The sequence below is a fragment of the Cebus imitator genome, unplaced genomic scaffold (assembly GCF_001604975.1).
Source record: "Cebus imitator isolate Cc_AM_T3 unplaced genomic scaffold, Cebus_imitator-1.0 Scaffold776, whole genome shotgun sequence".
Lineage (NCBI taxonomy): Eukaryota > Metazoa > Chordata > Mammalia > Primates > Cebidae > Cebus > Cebus imitator.
Genome location: NW_016108091.1, coordinates 27,559 through 49,200, shown reverse-complemented (window position 1 = coordinate 49,200; position 21,642 = coordinate 27,559). Strand labels below are relative to the sequence as shown.

Genomic DNA, 21,642 nt, shown 5'->3' with positions numbered 1-21,642 from the left:
AATAATAATAATAATAATAATAATAAAAGATGGCACCACCGCACTCCAGCCTGGGTGATGGAGTGAGACAAAATAATAACAAAAGAATGAAAGAAAGAAGGAAGGAAAGGAGGGGAAAAGAAAGAAGGAAGGAAGGGAGGAAGAAAGGGAGGGAGGGAGGAAGGAAGGAAATGTATATCACAAAAGTTAGAATAATGGATTTGAGAAAAGAATGTGAGAGCACTAGTGGGGCTTCTACAGATCTGGCAATGTAGTATCTCTTGACCTAGATAGTTGTTACATGACAGTTTGCTTTAAAATTATTCTTCCAGGCTGGGCGCAGTGGCTCATGCCTGTAACCCCAGGACTTTGGGATGTCAAGGCTGGCAGATCGCCTGAGGTCAGGAGTTTGAGACCAGCCTGGCCAACATGGTGAAACCCTGTCTCTACTAAAAATACAAAAATTAGCTGGGTGTGGTGGCATGCACCTGTAATCCCAGCTACTTGGGAGGCCGAGGCAGGAGAATTGCTTGAACCTGGGAGGTGGAGATTACAGTGGGCCGAGATTGCTCCACTGCCTTCCAGCCTGGGTGACAGAGTGAGACTCTGTCTCAAATAAATAAATAAAAATTGGCTGGGCATGGTGGCTCACGCCTATAACCCCAGCACTTTGGGAGGCCAAAGTGGGTGGATCACGAGGTCAGGAGTTCGAGACCAGCCTGGCTAAAATGGTGAAACCCCGTCTCTATTGCAAATACAAAAATTAACTGGGCGTGGTGGCATGCTCCTGTAATCCCAGCTACTCAGGAGACTGAGGCAAGAGAATTGCTTGAACCTAGGAGGTAGAGGTTGCAGTGAGTCAAGATTGTGTCACTGCACTCCAGCCTGGGTGACACAGTGAGACTCCTTTTCAAAATATAAATAAATAAAATTACTTTTCCATATACATATATATCCCTACTATATATCATTTACCTCACCAGTGCTAAATATTTTAAAGGTTAAAAAAAAAAAAAAAAAAGATAGGCCTGGTGCAGTGGCTCATGCCTGTAATGCCAGCACTTTGGGAGGCTGAGGAGGGCAGATCATGAGATCAAGAGATCGAGACCATCCTGGCCAACATGGTGAAACCCCATCTCTACTAAAAATACAAAAATTAGCTGGGCTTGGTGGTGCACACCTGTAATCCCACTACTGGGGAGGCTGAGGCAGAAGAATCACTTGTACCCAGGAGGCAGAGGCTGCAGTGAGCCGAGATTGCACCACTGCACTCCAGCCTGGTGACAGAGCAAGACATCGTCTCAAAAAAAAAAAAAAAGGTGATGTACCCTGTACTAATGTCACAGCATTGTTGGAAAACATTTACGTGGAGACAATAGATGTGACCATGTGGTACAGGCACTAGTTGGTGTTATGACTCACCCACCCTTTATCCCCAGGTTTCTGAAAAGGCTGCTGCTTCTGCCATCTGCAGCTATCTGCCCTTTCTAGTCTAGGACTTCATGCCCTCCCCAGCCTTCTCCACCCATTCCTCTTCTCCAACACAGTTGGACCCATGGATCCTGTTCCTTTGCTGGAGTCTGCTCATCCATGTCCCAGGGTGGGGTGGTCTATCCTGCCTTCCTCTAAATTGGGCTTTCCAGGGATGCCCTTCCCCCTCCAGAGAACCTCAGACAGGGCTGCACAGACAGAGAAGCTCCACAGGAGATCATGAGGCAGCAAGGCTTGAGCTCTGCATGCCTTTCCTCCTCTGGGCTCCGTGTCCACTGGGACTCTGGCAGCTGAACACAGAGGCACAGGCAGGAGTGAGTGACACAGCTGTGGCAGACACTGTGGATAGAACAGGTTGAGAGGGAACTGTGTGAAGCCCTCATTCAGAGAATATCACAGGATAATCTCAGGGACTCAATTACCTATGGTGGTTTTAATTCTAGGACACACCTAATCCCAGTATCAGCTCGAGACCTAGCCCCTTCTGATTCAGACTGCAAAATCAATTTTCAGCCCTGAAAGAAGCTTCCCCAAGTCTGAGCCTCTGGGAAGCCCCTCAGACCATATGCTTTCAATCAACAAAAACCATTGACCACTCTTCTTCTCTCTCCTGGGCTGAGGAGGAATCCTGTATTGTGAGATACTAGGAGAGGGGAGGGAAGGAGGGTTCGCCTAGCCATGAGAGCATCTTCACAGCCTGACTCACAGGCGGTCACAAGCCTGGCGGGTGATGCAGTAGAGAGAATGAAGAAGCACAATCAGAGGGATACCCGACTTCTGGGGATCCGTCTACGAGTGAACAGAGGGAAGGGGGCGAGAGCCACAGGAGACTAGAAAAGGAGCACTGGCTGGGTGGGAACGAGGCAGGAGTGTAAGGAACAATGGGAGGAAGAGGGACATAGAGGGAGTGTGTATATATGTGGATTCAAGATAAAGTCTGGGTCTACAACTGTATTTCCAGACTCCAGATTCACACCTCTTCCTCTCTCTTTCTTTAGTTCCCCAGGTTAGGTGATTTGCACATATCCCTGCCTCATCAAAGAGCTGTCCTTCATTTCCCCCAAGGACAGGGCTGCTGTCCTCCCCTAGCGACCTTGATGTAGAGGTACAGCCTGACGGAGACTGAAATGGCCCCACCCCCACCCTTGGTCCCTTCTCTGGTTGTCACCTGGGTGGTGGTCCTGCTCCTGCTTTGCTGCCTCAGTCACTCAGAGTCTCGGTCCAGCCCCGCTGCCCCCGCCTTCAGCACTAGGGACAGCGACCAGAGCTGAGGTCTGGACCCTCGCCCCCTTTAGCGTCCCTATTTTTCCTGGTAGTCTGTCATGCTGAACTAGGCAGGTGCTAAGGAGTGGGTGTGGGAATGGGAGATAGCGGAGCTCGGCTTCTCCCTCAGGCTAGCCCCGAGACTTAGAATATAATTTCCCAGATCTCCAGCTATCAGGACTGGAGGAGGCAGGGGTCCCAAACTCCTGTGGTCCAGATGGGGTCCCGGGTTCCTGAAAGGGGAAATCCAGGTCTCTGGAGATCCCCTGATGTCTGCTTGCCCTTCTGGCACTCCCAGCCTGCCAAGGCACAGAGGATCTCCGGCAGGGGATACCCACCCAGGAATTCCTAGGCTAGGTTGGGGGGGTGACTCTCCCTCCCCACCAAGGGACCCCTGGGCCGGCAATGAAGTGTCCGTGGAGGGTGGGGCGGGCCGGGTCCCGGCGTCGCCGCCCGCAAGGGTGGGATCGATCTACCCCGCCCTCCCGGCCGAGCCCCCAGTACCGGAAATCGCTGTAGGGGTGGATGATCCAGGCCCCCGCAGACTTCACCCGTTCCTGCTCGATTTCCACTGCTTTGTGGCTGCCAAACACTCGAAGGGAGAACTTGTTGACCGTGGGCTGGAGCAGCGTCCCGAGGTGCCTCCTCTTAGGCTCAGGCCCAGACCCGGGGATCGGACCTGAGGTCGCCGTCGCAGGCGGGGGAGCAGCGGGGGTCCCCGCCTCCAGCCCAGGGGTCGCCCCTTCGCTGGCCCCCGCCGCCGGCCGCTGCTCCGCTTCCATGGTGCCCACCCCGCTTACACGCTTGGCCTCCTAGAGCCCTCTGTGGCCATCAGTACCCCCAGCCCCTCCAGAGTACGAGTCGGCGCAGCCCCACGGGCTCTAGCTGAGGCGTCGTAGGCTCGGAACCGCGGGCGCGCGGGGCGGAGGGGGTGTGTGCTAGACTGGCGGCAGCGGGCGGCGGGCGGCGGGCGGCGGGCGGGCTGTGCGGCGCCCCCTGGTGAGGGCTGCGCGAAGACTGGGCGGGGCTGGGAAGCCGGGATCCTGGAGGAACTCCGAGATGGGGGCGGCTTAGCAAAGGAGGCGGGGAGCGCAGCCAGAGCCAGAGAGAGGCGCGGCCTAGCGTTGGCCTTTCATCCACTCAGAGCCAGGGAGGAGGAGCCCCCTGCAGTGGCGGGAAAACCGGACGCGAGTTTGTAGCTCGAGGAACTTGGGAGCGCGAGGGATTGAGGGCCAATGGAAGACGTGGAAATGGCTTTTGGGATTATTCCCCATTCTGGCCCATGGACTTCTGTCTTGATTCCATCTTCTCTTAACACTTGTAGGAATATTCTTGTCTTTTGATTTCCTCGGAACTGCTTCCCCTAGTATTTAATTTCCTAATTCATTCTGTCATCTTTCACCAAGTGCTACACTGCCCGTCATTGAGTGGACGCTGAGGAAACAAAGATGAGTACAAAAGTCCTAGCCTTAGCATCTCCATGTCGTAATGGAAAACAACACAAAACCAAAACAAAGTCCTAGCCATAAAGCTGCTGCTCATCTGTGCCCAAGGACAGAAGATAAATTGCAGCTCTATGCGAAGTTAAGTGCTATAAATTCCCAAATATCTCAAATTCTTCCCTTCATCTCCAATTCTTATTGCCACTGCCTTATTTCAAGCGCTCAGCATTTTTTCACCTAAATTATTTCAGAAACCTCTAAGTCTTCAACCTCTTCCAGACCAATTCTTCTTCCATTCTCTGCCAGTTACCTTCCTAAAATCCAACTATGCCTATATCGCTTGCCTGAAGTCCATTGTGCTTTCCCGTCTTCTACAGGACTACATTTAAGTTCTTTAGCATGATGTATGAGGCCCTAAAAATGTGGACCTACTTTCAACAATGTCTCTTCTGACAGTCCCTCCCTTGAAAGCCAGAGCCCCAATCATGTTGAAAGACTTTGTGCTGCCTTGTCTCTGTGCTTTTGCAAATATTTTCTCTGCCTGATATTCTCCTCCAATTCACTTTCCAATGGTTGGTTCAGATCTTAGCTTCTCTAGGAAACCTAGGAACACATTTCCAACTCTCCTTTCCCCAGGTAGGGTCTATTCTATAGCCTTTTTTTTTCTCCCCAAGATGGAGTCTCACTCAGTCGCCCAGGCTGGAGTGCAACGGTGCGAGCTCAGCTCACTGCAACCTCCGCCTCCTGCGTTCAAGCAATTTTCCTGCCTCAGCCTCCCGAGTAGCTGGGATTACAGGCGTGCACCACCAAGCCCCAGTAATTTTTGTATTTTTAGTAGAAATGGGGTTTCGTCATGGTGGCCAGGGTGGTCTCGAATTGATGACCTCATGATCTGCCCAGCTTGGCCTCCCCAAGTGCTAAGATTACAGGTGTGAGCCACTGTGCCCAGCCTATTCTAGAGCTTTTTTATGGCAGCCAGGGCACAGCTGTTTTGAGCAGCTCATGTCACAGGGCTACAATTATTATTATTTATTTATTTATTTTGAGATGGAGTCTCACTCTCGTTGCCTAGGCAGGAGTGTAGTGGTGCAATCTCAGCTCATTGCAACTTCCACCTCCCAGGTTCAAGCAATTCTCCTGCCTCAGCCTCCTGAGTAGCTGGGATTGCAGGCACCTGCCACCATGTCCGACTAATTTTTGTACTTTTAGTAGAGATGGGGTTTCACCATGCTGACCAGGCTGGTCTAGAACTCCTGACCTCAGGTGATCCACCCACCTCGGCCTCCCAAAGTGCTGGGATTACAGGCATGAGCCACCACAGGTGGTCCCATTATTTATGTACAGGTTTGTCTCTCCTATTAGATTGTAAAACTCTGAGAAACAGGAACCTTGCACCTGGCACAATGCTGTACACATAATGGACATTTAGTAAATGCTTGTTGAACGAATAAATAATCTAGAAAAAGGTTCCAGGAGGAGGAAATTAAATCTTTACTTCTTTCTCCCCAACTTCTTCATTGATCGCCCTTCATTGTCTATTTTAGGGAACTTCTCTAAACTATGTCTGCTTAACTGATCTAACTTCCATCTGACTATCCTTCATCCAGCTCCCCTCTAATATTTCCTGACTTTATTTAGTTACTCATTCTAGAGTCAGGATCTTGCTCTGTTGCCCAAGCTGAAGTGCAGTGGTGTGATCATAACCCATTGCAGCCTCAAAGCAATATTCCCACCTCAGTTTCCTGAGTAGCTAAGACTGCAGGTGTGAGCCAAATTGCTCAGCTCCCTGACTTTAATATAGTTGTTATATGTAATTTTTTGGTGCTGCAAAAGAAGTAGCACTCAAATATAAATTTTCTCAGCAAGGTAATTTACTTCTATAGAAGGGTGTGTCTCACAGATGGAGCAATGGTGAGCGCACACTTGGACAAGGGAAGGGAAGGGGTTCTTTTTTTTCGAGACGGAGTTTCGCTCATTACCCAGGCTGGAGTGCAATGTCGCAATCTCAGCTCACCACAACCTCTGCCTCCTGGGTTCAAGCAATTCTGCCTCAGCCTCCCGAGTAGTTGGGACTACAGGCATGCGCCACCATGCCCAGCTAATTTTTTTGTATTTTTAGTAGAGACGGGGTTTCACCATGTTGACCAGTATGGTCTCGATCTCTTGACCTCGTGATCCACCCACCTTGGCCCCCCCAAAGTGCTGGGATTATAGGAGTGAGCCACCACGCCCAGCCCGGGAAGGGGTTCTTATTCCTGATGCAGGTAGCCCCTACTGCTGTGTCATTCCCCTATTGGCTAGGGTTGGACTGCACAGCCTAAACTAGTTCCGATTGGCTATTTTAAAGAGAGCAGGAGTATGAGCTGAAGTGGTGGGGTGGGTAGTTTGGCAGGAAGATGGCTATGGATCAGGTCAGAACAGGTGACCAGGGGAGACTCAGGTCAAAGCAGGTGACCAGGAGAACAGATGTGAACTACTGATTAGAGCTGGTGGGAAAGTTGTTTACCAAAACTAGAGGTAAAGGAGTGCAGAGAATCAGGAAGCTAAACTTTAAAAGGGAGAATTAAAGAATAAGAGAGCTAAACATACTGAGGTACTGATTATTTGAAGAGAAACTTGGAGTTCACTATATCTAACATAGTTATTCTCAGATTATATTATTTCCCTTTCAATTTACATTTCTGACCACTTCTCAATTCTGTCTGTAGAGTAACTCTTTTTCCTCATTTTCTTTTTTCTTTTTTTAGGTAGGATCTCACTCTGTCGCCCAAGGTGGAGTGCAGTGGCACTATCACAGGTCACTGCAGACTCAATCTCCCTAAGTTCAGGTGATCCTCCCACCTCAGCCTCCCAAGTAGCTGGGACTACAGGTGGGAGACACCAAGACTGGCTAATTTTTTGTTGTTGTTGTTTTTGAGACACAGTCTCACTGTCACCTAGGCTGGAGTGCAGTGGCACTGTCTTGGCTCACTGCAACTTCCACCTCCCAGGTCCAGCAATTCTCATGCCTTAGCCTCCTGAGTAGCTGGGATTACAGCCACCTGCCACCACACCCGGCTAATTTTGGTATTTTTAGTAGAGACGGGGTTTCGCCATGTTGACCGGGCTGTCTTGAACTCTTGTGCTCAAGTGATCTACCTGCACCGGCCTCCCAAAGTGTTGGGATCACAGGTGTGAGCCACCGCACTCTACCTAATTTTTGTATTTTTTGTAGAGTCTGGGTTTCACCCCATTGCCCAGTCTGGTCTCAAACTCCTGTGTTCAAATGATCCACCATCTCTACAAGAAAAAATGTTTTTAAAAATTAGCCGGGCGTGGTGACACACGCCTGTAGCAAACTTACATTTCTTACACATTATGTAAGCCACCTTAGGATACAGTTCTCAAGTGAGTCCCCCTTTTCAGCACCAATTCTCCATCCCTTCATTGCTCAAACCTTTCCTCCATGGCTGTGTCCCCAGCCCCAGTGGTGCATAACTTTTGTTGATGACAAAAGGTGGCAAACTTCTGTCCTGGGGATAGGTAGGTGAAGTTTTAAGAAATGGTTATTTTCAGGCTATGCAGAAGAATGAGACTTCTCCATCAAGCCTCACTAGAGTCAGGCTTGATGGTGAAGCCTGCCTGGAGCCAGGCTAGCAGCGACACTGTAAATGACAATCCTTTCTTTTTTTTTTTTTGAGACGGAGTTTCGCTCTTGTTACCCAGGCTGGAGTGCAATGGCACGATCTCGGCTCACCGCAACCTCCGCCTCCCGGGTTCCGGGTTCAGGCAGTTCTCCTGCCCCAGCCTCCTGAGTCGCTGGGATTACAGGCAAGCGCCACCATGCCCAGCTGATTTTTTGTATTTTTAGTAGAGACGGGGTTTCACCATGTTGACCAGGATGGTCTCGATCTTTTGACCTCGTGATCCACCCGCCTCGGCCTCCCAAAGTGCTGGGATTACAGGCTTGAGCCACCACGCCCGGCCTGCGACAATCCTTTCTTTTAAACTCCAAACCTAACTAAGCCACGCGTCTCCATGCAAAGGGTAAAAGAGTGAAGAGGGGGTGGGAAAGGACAGAAGGTGGAACGTAGCGGGCCTAGAAGGCTTCCAGAGCGTCCCAGTGGACCCTCCTCGCCCCTAAGAACTTCCGCCCCCAGTATCTCCAGGGCTCTGACAGACCGACGCCTGCCAGCTACGTGAGCACGTGGTGGCGCGCGCGGTACTGGGGGCGGAGCCCAGCGGGTATCTGGGAAGCGACGCAGAACGTGCGTCCGTGCGTACGTGCTCGCTCACGGCGGCGGCGGCGGAGCGGAGAGGCCAGAGCCGGAGACCGAGCTGGGATCGGGCCCCGGGCGGGGGCGGTGCAAGCGGCGCCAAGCAGATCTTAGGGGCGGGGACGGAGCCGGGGCGGGCGGGACTGAAGCGGAGCCCGGGAACGGGGCGGGAGGTCCCAGGGTCCCGGGTTGGGGGGGTGGAGCAGCACTTCGTCGCCGCGGTGGTGCCGGGACTCCGGCCGCAGTGCCGCCGCCATCACGGACTTCCTGTGGGACAAGCGCACGGGCCTCGCCGCCAGAACGGTGAGCGCGCGGGCTGGCTGGCCGCGGGGCCCGGCGAAAAGATGGCGACCGCGGGGCGGGCGGGGTTAGGCTTGGATTGGGGGCAAGGGACGGGGGCGAGATTTGGAGAGAAGGAGAGTTGAGACCTATGAAGCGGCAGAGTAGGGAGATGAGGAGGAAGGAGGTCGGCCTGCCTGGGATGTACCGAGAAGACCTATAGGAAACTTGGGTGGAGCCAGACTAGAAGGGGTGATAAAGTAAGGATACGAGTGGCTCCAGAGCTGTGAAGGAGCAGAATATCAAAGTTGGACTCAGGGGTCCAGCCAAAGCTGAAGGGGAGGAACACATCACCTTGTCACTTGGAGCATGCAGGAAGAATTTGCCTATAGGAGTTCTGGATTTTCTGAGTAAGGAAAAAGCAAAAGATTTCGAACTTGAGAAAGGTAGGCTAGTGATTCTTTGAGGGTAAAGTACTGTGAGGCCGTTTGATGGTAGTGTGTGGTGAGATGGCATTTATGTGGCTCTGCTAATTAGAATGGATTACCTGGGAAAATACTGTGCTTGCCTCTTAGTATTCTACCGGCCCCAGTTATGCCAATAATGCATCAAATGCCACCCTCCTCAATTTGGGGAGTTTGGGAAGATATGCAGAATGGGAGTCAGACACTGGAATCTTTAAACCTTTTGCATACCTGATTCTCATGCACCGCCCCCCCAACCCAGACTTCTGTCCCTTGGCCTGTTTCATTTTACTCTGCCTTCCTATTCTCATCTTCCTGGATTGTGACAGTGATTTTTCTCTTTTTTCCTTGAAGGAAAAAAAGATTTGTGAACCATTCCATTAACTGGAAGGTGGCCAGCTCTCAGCCAAATAGGGCTGATATTAATTAAAAACCAGTTATTGTCTACATCTTAAGAACAAGAGTGGAGGGGCCAAATGGGATGCTGACTGTAGTTGGTGGCCTACTGCATTAAAAGCTCTCGAGGGAGAGTTGACCAAAGATGTGAGAGATGATTAAGTTACTTCAAGGGGCCCGACCCAGATCCCTGGAACTGTTAGTATTTGACATTTACCTGGTATTTGTAGAAACCTGGGAGACTGGATTTCTACCCTCAGGACACTGATAGTTTACTTGGGGAGATAAGAGGTACTCTTAATGACTGTACAACATTGATCATAACTGTAAACCAAAGCTTTATTCTATTGACTTCTGAGGAACTCAGCACCGCACAGATCTGTATCTTAGATCCTGACCAGGGATGAACTGTGGCAGTCTCCACCGGTCGTCATATACTTTCCCCTGTAATGAACTGTGTGTCCTAGACCTGAAAGTCTTCATGGAGCTGTGTTTGGAGAAAATGAGGATAGAACACTTGAGCTGAGTGGGGGGTAATGAGGGATGGGTTTGGGGACTTTGTAGAGTTTCAGCCAGAGTTAGTAGGTGGCTATACTCCAATAAGGAGGAATTGTAAGTACAGAGGAAGACTGAGGAAGTTGTGCCTGGTAAAAAGAGGCAGAAATAAAAGAGCAGATCCATGCTGTAGCTTGGCCTTAAGAAAAAAAGAGAGTAAAAAATGAAATTAAAAAAAAATAGCAGAAAGCAGCCTAGCGTCTTTGGAGCAGGCACTCCTTGTAGAAGACTTCTGAAAACTCAGAACTTTCCTGTTTCCACTTTCCCTTCCCTTCCCTTTCAGATGCCTCATCCTCGAAGGTACCATTCCTCAGAGCGAGGCAGCCGGGGGAGTTACCGTGAACATTATCGGAGCCGAAAGCATAAGCGACGAAGAAGTCGCTCCTGGTCAAGTAGTAGTGACCGCACACGACGGCGCCGGCGAGAGGATAGCTACCATGTCCGTTCTCGAAGGTGAGGCCTCAGGAAGAGAAACTCAAACACAGGGTCACTGGCTCATTCATTTGTTCAGCAAATACTTACTGGTTATATGCTAAAACCATTAAGTAGCTGGCTAAAGGTAATGTTCAGGATAGATAACCCAAGAAGCCATTTGCGTTGCACCGTTAAGTGTTCCAATACACAGTGAGGAACTGAGGGTGTACCCAGTGGGTTTGGTTAGAAGGGCAGGATGTGGAATTCAAAGAAAACATTGCAGAGAAAGTGACATCTGCGTATGTCTGGAGGACAAGTAGGTGTCAGGTGGGGGAGTGTCTTTTGGCAGAGGGAAAGCATGTGCAAAGGACTGGGAGCTACAGGTAACTAATAAGCCAACAGATAAGACAACGTTAGATCTTTGTGGTTTCAATATTTTATTTTTTTGATAGACTTTTTTTTGGTCTTAAACTATACTTTTAAGTTCTGGGGTACATGTGCAAAACATGCAGCTTTGTTACATAGGTATACACATGCCATGGTGGTTTGCTGTATCCATCTCCCCTGTCATGTACACTAAGTATTTTTCCCTAATGTTATCCCTCCCCAATCCGCCTGCCCCCATTTTATAAAATTTTTAAATATTATTTATTTACTTATTTATTTATTTTTGAGACACAGTCTTACTCTGTTGCCCAGGCTGGAGTGCAGTGGCATGATCTCAGCTCACTGCAAAATCTGCACCTCTGGGTTCAAGCGATTCTTTGTGCTTCAGCCTTCTGAGTAGCTGAGACTACAGGCATGTGACACCATGCCTGGCCAACTTTTTTTGCATTTTTAGTAGAGACAGGGTTTCGCCATGTTGGCCTCAAACTCCTGACTTCAAGGGATCTGCCTGCCTCGGCCTCCCAAAGTGCTGGGATTACAGGCGTGAGCCACCACACCCTGCCCAGTTTTAGTATTTTAGTGGCGTGTTCAGTGGGAAGAGTGAGTTAGCGATGGTTTAGAGCAAGGGTGGATTTCAGTCAGGAAAGCTTGAGAAAGAAATAGCTCTTTGTTTCTTTGTATCACTGCTGCGGGGAGAGGGCCCCAAGAGGAAGTAGTCCTGCAGATGCCTTTTCAGGGGTGTTGGTAACATGGCAGATGTGCTTTGTTACCTCACTTCTCTGGTCCCTTAGTCCTCTCAATTACTCAATAAGTGTCTGAGAACAGTTTTCTAGCGTTACTGTTTGTCCTCACCAAGGCAGGACCTTGTCACAGGGTATGGTAGGGAATGTGGTCTGAATAGATACACCTAATGGGTATTTGTTATCCAACAGCAGTTATGATGATCGTTCATCCGACCGGAGGGTGTATGACCGGCGATACTGTGGCAGCTACAGACGCAACGATTATAGCCGGGATCGAGGAGATGCCTACTATGACACGGACTATCGGCATTCCTATGAATATCAGCGGGAGAACAGCAGTTACCGCAGCCAGCGCAGCAGCCGGAGGAAGCACAGGCGGCGGAGGAGGCGCAGCCGGACATTTAGCCGCTCATCTTCGGTGAGTGCCAGCCCAGGCCCTTCCTCTCCCCACTCTTCTGCAGGCCCTCTAGGACTCTGGTAAGTGAGAAGTATCCTTGTTCTCAGCTGAGCATTGGGGCATGAACGCTGAGGTGGGCACCGAGTTTGCCTACTCTCTTGGAAGCTCTACGACTCTTGAAGGGCCCTGGAATCTGCTTTGGAGATGGATGGGCACAGAGCATTTGTGACCCCCCAGTGCTCTCCCTGGCATGTTGGGCTTATTATATTGGGAGCAGCTCCTCCACCCCAGTGGCCTCCACTCTTTAATGGGGACCTTGCTTGTGAGCTGCCTTTTTCCCCCAAGCCCTGGGCTCTGTAGCCCCCTTGGCAGGCGGGCTTGGGTGGGGGCAAGGGGAGATCTGTGTCTGCCCAGAAGGGCATTGTGTAGAGCATGGGGTTGTGGGTGACATTGGCAACAACACCACTTCTCTGCTCTGCCCATGCCTCTCCCTGTTCCTGTTTTGGGTTTGGGGACTTGGGATTATGCGCCGCTCTCTCTTCTCACACCGATCCACCTTACTGCATCTGACGTGTTCCCTTCCACTGTCCCCCATCATCGTCTGTCCCCCCTGGCTGGGCGCCTGTGACCGGTGACCCCTCTACCACCCACCCCGCCTCCCTCCGGCCCCCGCTCCGACACCTGGCTTGCTCCGACCCCCCCTGCCCCCCGACAGCAGCACAGCAGCCGGAGAGCCAAGAGTGTAGAGGACGACGCTGAGGGCCACCTCATCTACCACGTCGGGGACTGGCTACAAGAGCGATGTACAAGCCAAATCGTAACAATCCTATAGCCTGTAATGGTCCCATAGCCATCCTAACGTCCCAAGCCAACCTGAGTCACAGCCTCTTGCCTTTTCTCAGTGGTGTTGTTTATCTGGGTGGTTTGAGTTGCTGTTGAGAATTGACCTCTGTTGTCCACTCCCAGCTCTCACGGCCCCTGGGTTAAAGGTGGTGGGAATGAAGCAGGGGTTTTCTTCCCCTGTGACCATCTGTATCTGTTCCCCTTCCTTCATCTCCACCCCAGGTTGCTGTCCCCTTTTTTCTTCCAACTCAGCTTATTCCCCACCTTCTCTCCCTCCCTCTCCCCGACCCTGCTGTCTTTCATTTCAGATGAAATCGTTAGCACGTTAGGAGAGGGGACCTTCGGCCGAGTTGTACAATGTGTTGACCATCGCAGGTAACTGTCAGCCCCTCCCTACTATGTGGGGATAAAGAGATGGTGGGGCTTATATGGGGCCTTTTTGCTGATCAGCCAAAGGCAGGAGTTCTTAGTCCCTTTATGGCCCTGTTCGATTTGAGACATTCTTGAGAACCCAGCAAAAGCCTCTCCTGCCAACCTACAGGGGTGGGGCGCGAGTTGCCCTGAAGATCATTAAGAATGTGGAGAAGTACAAGGAAGCAGCTCGACTTGAGATCAATGTGCTGGAGAAAATCAATGAGAAAGACCCTGACAACAAGAAGTAAGCAAGCAAGGAAGTATGTGGGGAGGTTAAGAGGCCCAACCCCTACGCAGGAGAGACTTCTAGACCTGGTTTAGGCAGACAGGAGAATTCTAGACCTTCTCATCCATTCATCTTTTGTTCATCATCTTAGAGTAGTAGAACATCAGGGTGGGAAAGGGGGGCCTGTGACCTTCCTTAATCCACTCCCCATTGTATTCAGGGCAGTTAGATTGCTCTTTAGTTTGGGCCTAGCCTAGAATGGCTTCTATAGAGATATACCCTGGACAAAGCCGTAGAACTGAGGGTCAACATCATCGAACAATAAATTAAGCTTTTATAAGTAGAAATATGCTGATGAGGCCACAGACATTTATGCAGTAATATTTTCACATACATTCACAGTCCAAAAATAGAATAAGGACATTAAGCCAAGATATGAGACCAGTAGGTATAAAGAGCCCAGTGGTGGCTGGTGATGAATGAATGTCAGGAGTTGGGCTGGGTTTGGGGTTTAGGATAGACAGTTTGATGATCTAGGATCTATACTGTTTGGAGCTTGGCAGTCAACAGCTCTTCAGTAGTTTTTTGAACTATTTAAAATGATACAGGAAAATGTTTTGAAGCTTGGCAGGTAGTACCATTCTTCTTGGGTCTGGCAGAGGCTATTCCCTAGCTGAACTGAATTTTGGTGTTAGTATTAACTGGCATGGTTTTACACAGGTATATGGAATCAACAGCTATGAAGTCCCTCCTTGTTGGAGGGCTGATGGGCAGATGGGAGCTCATCAGACAACCTCCCTTCCCCCATCTCTCTTCTCAGCCTCTGTGTCCAGATGTTTGACTGGTTTGACTACCATGGCCACATGTGTATCTCCTTTGAGCTTCTGGGCCTTAGCACCTTCGATTTCCTCAAAGACAACAACTACCTGCCCTATCCCATCCACCAAGTGCGCCACATGGCCTTCCAGCTGTGCCAGGCCGTCAAGTGTGAGTGGGGTGGGCTGAAGTGGACTCTGGGGCAGCCGCTCCCTTCATGGATCTCTTTGTCTTGGTTATGCACTGGTGAAGCCTCTAAACAGTCAGCTCTCTATTATCTGTGGTTCTTTTATTTACTGTCATCTTGAAATCTCTTCTGACTTAACTCCTCGACTCATGTCTTTACCGTCACTGATTGCTCTTACTGTGCATCTAACCTAGTAGCAGCTAGAAGAGAAAGCCTTTGGAATCAAAGCACTTAATCACCCTCCCCCTTTCTTTTCCTCCCCTTCTTGGGAAAGCATCAGACAGCAAACATAGATGAAAATACACTCCTTGGGCTAAAGGCTTAATATGTGTCTGGGATGAGATGTTCATTCACAGTAAAGCAGATGGGAACACAGAGTATGTAGTTCAGCTAAGGGGCAAGGTGGGGAATTTAAAGAAATACATCATTCCTCTTGAGTCATCAAAACAATACAGTTTCACAGAATTGAGTTCACATAATGTCAGCTAGACACATGCCAAAGTGTGTACACTCTACAACTCAAAGCTAACTATTTTTACATCAATTGAGATACATATATATCTTATATTAAGAGAGCAGGGCTTCTTAGACCAGGCATTCCATTTAGGTATAGAGCAGAAAGCAGCCCTAGTGATTCTGGACCTGTCTCCTCACTGGTTTTGCCCTAGCTAACCAGGCCAGGGGTCAGCTGATACAAGTTAGCTCTGGCCACCTGCACCAAGCCTGACCTGGCCTTCTCCCCTGCAGTCCTCCATGATAACAAGCTGACACATACAGACCTCAAGCCTGAAAATATTCTGTTTGTGAATTCAGACTATGAGCTCACCTACAACCTAGAGAAGGTAAGTTGGATAGGGTCTGCCCATGGTTACTGGGGGCAGGCAGCTGGGGCACTTTGCCTCTTGCCAAGCTCTTTCTTACTTTGTCCTCCCACATTTTCTTCCTGTCTGGCTCCAACTGGGTAAAACTAGATAGATTGAAAGGGAGGGATCTCTTAAGACTTAAATTGGGAGAGAACTTGTACAAGGGACTGCAGATAACTTTCCAGTAGGGTGAAATTTTTTAAGATTCTTGGTTTGGACTTTTTTCCTTAATTTATGTATTTTTGGGGGGATGGACTCTCGCTCTGTTGCCCAGACTGGAGTGAGTGGCACAACTCAGCTCACTGCAACCTCTACCTCCCAGGTTCAAGTGATTCTCCTGCCTCAGCCCCTGGAGTAGCTGGGGTAAAGGCACCCACCACCACGCCTGGCTGGGTTTTATATTTTTAGTAGAAGTAGAGTTTTGCCATGTTGGCCAAGCTGGGTCTTAAATTCCTAACCTCAGTTGATCTGCCTGTCTCAGGCTCCCGAAATGCTGGGATTATAGGTGTAAGCCACAGCACCCAGCCTGTACTTCTTTTCTGAGATGTATATTCCTGTGAGCTAGGAAAGCTTGGCTTCCTTGACCAACTGGAAATAGTGGAGATCTCATACCTAAAGCTTTCCCTCCCTTGATCCCTTTGCTACATGTTATATATTTTTAGCAAAACCCCTTTGCTACATGTTACATATGTTCAGCAAAACCTCTTTGCTACATGTTAAATATTTTCAGAAAAACTACATATCGGGCAATTGGGTATAGTCTTCAGATGCTTACAGATACGCACACTGTTGCACAATCATTCCTTAATCCTTTTACTCCCCAATCCTAAAAGTACTCTGCTGGTTGTGGTGGAAGCTGTAAAGCAGGAAATTTCCCAGCGCTTGTCAGGGCAGGCAGGAGATCACAGTTGCTTTTTTAAGGTTCAGAAGCACCATAGGGAATAGTGGTAGAATCTCAGTCTGGGTGCAGAGGGTCATTCTCTTCCTCCTCTGCTCCTAGAAGCGAGATGAGCGCAGCGTGAAGAGCACGGCTGTGCGGGTGGTAGACTTTGGCAGTGCCACCTTTGACCATGAGCACCATAGTACCATTGTCTCCACTCGCCATTACCGAGCACCAGAGGTCATCCTTGGTAAGGGAGGGCAAGGCTGTCCGAGTATGTGAGATGATGTGGTGAGGGTGGGGCCGCCTAAGCCTCCTAACACCTTTTCCTTCCCGTTCTCACCCAGAGTTGGGCTGGTCACAGCCTTGTGATGTGTGGAGTATAGGCTGCATCATCTTTGAGTACTATGTGGGCTTCACCCTCTTCCAGGTAAGTGGTGGGATGTCTTACTTGACCACCTGGCATTCTTCTACCTGGTTCCTTTGTTGTCTGCTGAGGACCTGCCTACTCAGTTCTGCATCTTCTGGCAACTGGTCCTCAGCGTCCCCTTTTTAGTCCCAGGCTCAGTTCTGTTTTTGTTTCCCAGACTCATGACAACAGAGAGCATCTAGCCATGATGGAAAGGATTTTGGGTCCTATCCCTTCCCGGATGATCCGAAAGACAAGGTGAACCTTGAATGGGTGCTAGTTAACCCTTTTCCTCTTCTCTCCACAGAATTAATTGGTCTATTTCATATCATTTTCTTTTTCTTTGACACCTCCTCTCCCCGCAGTTACTTTCAGATGGGGAAATATGGGAATTGTAACAAGGTTGACCTTCTGATTCCTCAACCTCCCCTTCCCCTCTAGAAAGCAGAAATATTTTTACCGGGGTCGTCTGGATTGGGATGAGAACACATCAGCTGGGCGTTATGTTCGTGAGAACTGCAAACCACTGCGGGTGAGCTGGGCTGGGGACAAATAGTGCCCATCATCCAGAAATCACTTCCTTCTTAGGGTGGTTTGCCCCTGGAATGCTCTTCACAAGCAGAGGGTTAGGAAAGGAGGGGAGGAAAGCTGAAAGAAGACATCTTTGGTCAACAGAGGAGAGATAAGAGGGAGTGGTTTTGTGGAGGGAAGGAGGTTAGACAGCCTAACCTTGAGACAACCAGAGATCAAAGCAATGTCCTGGATTCTTTAGGTCAGACAGAAAAGAATAAACTACCTTTGAAGAGCTTACATTTTAATGAGGCGCTAAAGAAGATTCATGAAGTTGACAAGGATATACAAGTAGAAAGAACTTTCAAAGATTATGGAGTAATTGTGCTAGTGGGAAGGTAGGTTGAGCTATAATATCAGAAACATTGGTCCTGGTGTGGTCGTGGAAAGGTAGCCTTCAAATTGGCTGCAAGCAGAGCCTTGGTTCTCCAATAATGAAAGGTAGGGCCTTGAAGAAGGCAGGGTTTGTAAGGCATCCTGCCTCACCTTTTTCCTGCCCTCCTCCACCAGCGGTATCTGACCTCAGAGGCAGAGGAACACCACCAGCTCTTCGATCTGATTGAAAGCATGCTAGAGTATGAACCAGCTAAGCGGCTGACCTTGGGTGAAGCCCTTCAGCATCCTTTCTTCGCCCGCCTTCGGGCTGAGCCACCCAACAAGTTGTGGGACTCCAGTCGGGATATCAGTCGGTGACGATCAGGGCCTGGACCCCCCTGCATCTCTTATAGCAGTGGGTGTCCAGTCCAGGACACTGGTGCTTTTTTATACAAGAGAACAGAGCCAGAATTCACTCCTTCCTCCTGGCTCTCTATATATCTGTGAATATGTGAAATAGTGTAAATATGAAAGAACTTGTACCTATCACTTCAACCCCTGCCTTGTACATAATATTCTTCCATCCACACACTTTCTACCCACCCTCACTTGCCCACTCATATGGAGTTGGATGGGGGCCGAGTGAGGTATCCAGGTGGCATCTATCCCATGTTTTATAAGGAATTTTGTACAGTCTTTGTGAAATAAAATGATGTGCTTCATTTGACCCCCATCCCTGGAGTTGGAGGTTTGGGAATACTGGGGTGGAGGGATGAAACGATTGGCAACCTTTCTGAGTTTGGGTATGAAGGGAGTCCTTCTTACCCTCCAAAATTAACCAGAGCCAAGCTACCAGTTTATTTCCCCTGTCCACCTTATCTTAGGGGAGGGTAGTGATGGGTGGGGCAGCATTTCTTTCAGGTTAGAATAGAGAAGTGTTATAAGGTGACACTTTTCGGATGTGGAATTATGAGTGTTGGGAAAGATCTGGCTCCTAGAGCCATTAGGTTGCACCCCAGTATAGAGCCAGAAACCCAGGTTGAAGACGTACTCAACTGGGCTCCTGGGGGCTGCCGTGGCCGGTCAGAAGGCTCCCGTCGTCCATCTCGGGAGACTAGGAAGGACGGATTCCTACGACAGGGCTGTTGGGAAATGTAGTTCGTTAGTGGAAGGAAGTCACGTGGAAGAGGGGCGGTACCTGGCTGTGGGCACTGGGTTAGAGGTATCACGTGGGAGCACTTCCGTCTTAACTTTTGGCCAAGACGCCGGCGCAACCCACGGCCGCTGCGGGGATCCTTGTGGCTCTTCCGGTCCGTGGAACCAATCCGTGCACAGAGAAGCGGGGCGAACTGAGGCGAGCGGAGTGGACTCTCGTGGCCACCGCTGCCGCCACTGCTGCGGCAGGGGCGTGGAGGGCTGGGAGCGGTGAAGGCCGCAGTTGCAAACATGGCTCAGAGCAGAGACGGAAACCCGTTCGCCGAGCCCAGCGAGCTTGACAACCCCTTTCAGGTGACTTGCGCCTGCCGGCGTCTTTTGGGCAGTCAGGTTGATTCTTCTGTAGGATCGGGCTAACTTGAATCCCCGTTCGTGACATTTGATCCTAGGAAGGGCTGCCACGTGCGGGGACAGTGACTCCAGAGCAGCGAGCATTCTGGGGGGGCGGGCCCTGCCCCTTAAAGGGCTGGTGTTGGCAGTATTGGATGATGGATTTGAGGCAAATGTTGTCCCAGGCCTGGGATAACAGAGTGGCACCGAAAGTGCCGTACTTAGAGCCACAAGCAGTTTGGGAAAGGTCCCTGGGAATTCCCCTAGGTGGCACCGGGTGCCAGCTGAGCCCCAGGTCTCTGCCCGCAGGACCCAGCTGTGATCCAGCACCGACCCAGCCGGCAGTATGCCACGCTTGACGTCTACAACCCTTTTGAGACCCGGGAGGTGAGCTACTGGAGCCCCTAGGGGAGGGCAAGGAAGGGGAAGGTTTGACGATAAGACTAGTCGGCTTGGGTACAGGGGACTTTTCTGCATGCACAGGATGGAAGAGGCACTGTGATCTTAGCCCCCTGAGAGAGACTGGTTGGCCGTGAGATGCCTCATCCTTCTAGGGCCACCAGGGCCACCAACGCAAATGGTATGAGCTCTAAAAGTCAGTCCTGGGAGGATCTGGACGCTGACAAGGCCTTAACCAATGTTCTGTTTGGGAAGGCTTCCTTGAAGAAAATAAGCGTTGGGCTGGTTGGAGTTTAGGTAGGCTGTGCAGTTTGAAGGTTACTGTATGTATGTATGAGGGGGACTACGTGTGTTTGTCCACTAGATTAGAAAATGGTGAGTTGTAAGAAGTTAAGGGGTTTTCATAGTACTTAAAACTTATTTAAAAAAAAAAAAAAAAAAAGGGAGCCGAGCATGACGTGCACGCCTATAGTCCTAGCTACTGGGGAGGCCGATGGAGACCATCCTGAGCAACATAGCAAGACCCCATCTCTTGAAACATTTACAAAATTGGCTAGGTGTAGTGGCACATGCCTGTAGTTCTTGCTACTTGGGAGGCTGAGATGGGAAGACTGCTTGGGTCCAGGAATTTGAGGCTTTGATGAGTGATGATTGCACCACTGCACTCTAGCCTGGGTGGTAGAAAGAGACTCCTACACCCCATCCCCAGAAAAAAAGAAAAACCTACAGTTAAGTGGGGAGACATGGTAGACGAGTGATTTGAATCCTTATTAAGGAATTGGATGTGAGGGATGATGAGGCTGCTACAGGTCATCATAGAGTTCTGACAGAAATTCAACAGAAGAACTAGCTTCCTAACAAATGAGGGAAGGGCTGCTTCCTTACATCATGAGTTCTGGGTATATTCAAGCAGACTCTAGATTCCTGTGTTGTGAGGGACTAGATGATCACTAAAGTCTTTCCCTCAACAGCCACCGCCAGCCTATGAGCCTCCAGCCCCTGCTCCATTGCCTCCACCCTCAGCTCCCTCCTTGCAGTCCTCGAGAAAGCTCAGCCCCACAGAACCTAAGAACTATGGCTCCTACAGCACTCAGGTACAGGAGGTGTGCAGGTGAGAGCTGGGGAGAAAGGCCAGTCCTGGGGCCCAGGGCTCACATCTATCTCCCTCTGCTCACACTGGGCAGGCTTCAGCTGCAGCAGCCACAGCTGAGCTGCTAAAGAAACAGGAGGAGCTCAACCGGAAGGCAGAGGAGTTGGACCGAAGGGAGCGGGAGCTGCAGCATGCTGCCCTGGGGGGCACTGCTAGTAAGTTGTAGGGTGGGAAAGAGCGCCTGAGTGTTTGGGAGGAGCAAAAACAGGTCTTTAGAGCCTGGGCTCTGGAGTTAGACTGCTGAGTTTGAATTTTGGGGATACTAACCATGAGCGAAGTTACTTAATCTTGAATGCCTCCGTTTCCCTATTTATAAAATGAAAACCATGTCTGCATCTAATTGACAGGACTGTTTTGAAGGTTAAACAAGATCATATATGTGAAGTGCTTGGTATGGTGCTTTGATGTTTTAAATAGTAATAAACACTTAGTATTATTATTTATTTTATTTTATTTTATTTATTTATTTATTTTGGAGACAGAGTTCCACTCTGTCACCAGGCTGGATACAGTGGTGTGATATCGACTCACTGCAGCCTCTGCCTCCTGGGTTCAAGCGATTCTCCTGCCTCAGCTTCTTGAGTAGCTGGGATTACTGGTGTGCACCACCACGCCCAGCTAATTTTTGCATTTTTAGTAGAGATGGGGTTTTACTGTGTTGGTCAGGCTGGTCTCGAACTCCTGACCTCATGATCTGCCTGCTTTGGCCTCCCAATGTGCTGGGATTACAGGCATGAGCCACTGTGCCCGGCCACACTTAGTATTATTTTTTTTCACTCTCCCTTGTCTCCTTGGACCCCAAATTGGAGATAAAAAGATCTAGGGCTGGGTATGGTTCCTCATGCCTGTTGGGAGTCCAAGGCAGGCAGGTTGCTTGAGCTGAGGAGTTAGAGACCAACCTGAACAACATAGTGAGATTTGCCTCCAAAACATTGAAGAAGGCCGGGCGCGGTGGCTCA

General features: G+C 49.9%; 3 protein-coding genes across 9 annotated transcripts in view; 2 read left to right on the top strand and 1 right to left on the bottom strand.

Moving 5' to 3' along the window:
• Positions 1-3,708, bottom strand: part of HCN3 (hyperpolarization activated cyclic nucleotide gated potassium channel 3) — a 12,165-nt gene extending 8,457 nt beyond the window's left edge. The window contains exon 1 of the mRNA XM_017519809.2: positions 3,238-3,708. Within this exon, the coding sequence (XP_017375298.1) occupies positions 3,238-3,515 (278 nt within the window). The 5' untranslated portion in view covers positions 3,516-3,708. The remainder of the gene's footprint in view (positions 1-3,237) is intronic.
• Positions 3,709-8,405: 4,697 nt separating this feature from the next.
• Positions 8,406-18,322, top strand: CLK2 (CDC like kinase 2). Of its 7 annotated transcripts, XR_005198535.1 has the most exons (14): positions 8,406-8,734; positions 10,409-10,578; positions 11,859-12,087; positions 12,782-12,869; positions 13,218-13,284; positions 13,451-13,567; positions 14,370-14,536; positions 15,300-15,394; positions 16,416-16,545; positions 16,643-16,725; positions 16,883-16,962; positions 17,146-17,236; positions 17,477-17,612; positions 17,785-18,322. XR_005198535.1 is itself a non-coding variant. In XM_017519802.1 (13 exons), exons 2-13 carry the CDS (start codon positions 10,409-10,411, stop codon positions 17,965-17,967), a joined length of 1,494 nt encoding a protein of 497 aa, XP_017375291.1. In that variant the 5' UTR covers positions 8,406-8,734; the 3' UTR covers positions 17,968-18,322. The 7 variants fall into 7 exon arrangements, 6 of the variants coding, with proteins under 6 accessions (XP_017375291.1, XP_017375290.1, XP_017375289.1 ...); XM_017519802.1 differs by lacking the exon at positions 17,477-17,612 and having other exon boundaries at positions 11,862-12,087; positions 12,785-12,869; XM_017519801.1 differs by lacking the exon at positions 17,477-17,612 and having other exon boundaries at positions 11,862-12,087.
• Positions 18,323-18,758: 436 nt separating this feature from the next.
• SCAMP3 (secretory carrier membrane protein 3) overlaps positions 18,759-21,642 on the top strand; it is a 6,842-nt gene continuing 3,958 nt past the window's right edge. The window contains exons 1-4 of the mRNA XM_017519808.1: positions 18,759-19,098; positions 19,444-19,521; positions 20,505-20,627; positions 20,718-20,838. Of these exons, the coding sequence (XP_017375297.1) occupies positions 19,036-19,098; positions 19,444-19,521; positions 20,505-20,627; positions 20,718-20,838 (385 nt within the window). The 5' untranslated portion in view covers positions 18,759-19,035. The remainder of the gene's footprint in view (positions 19,099-19,443; positions 19,522-20,504; positions 20,628-20,717; positions 20,839-21,642) is intronic.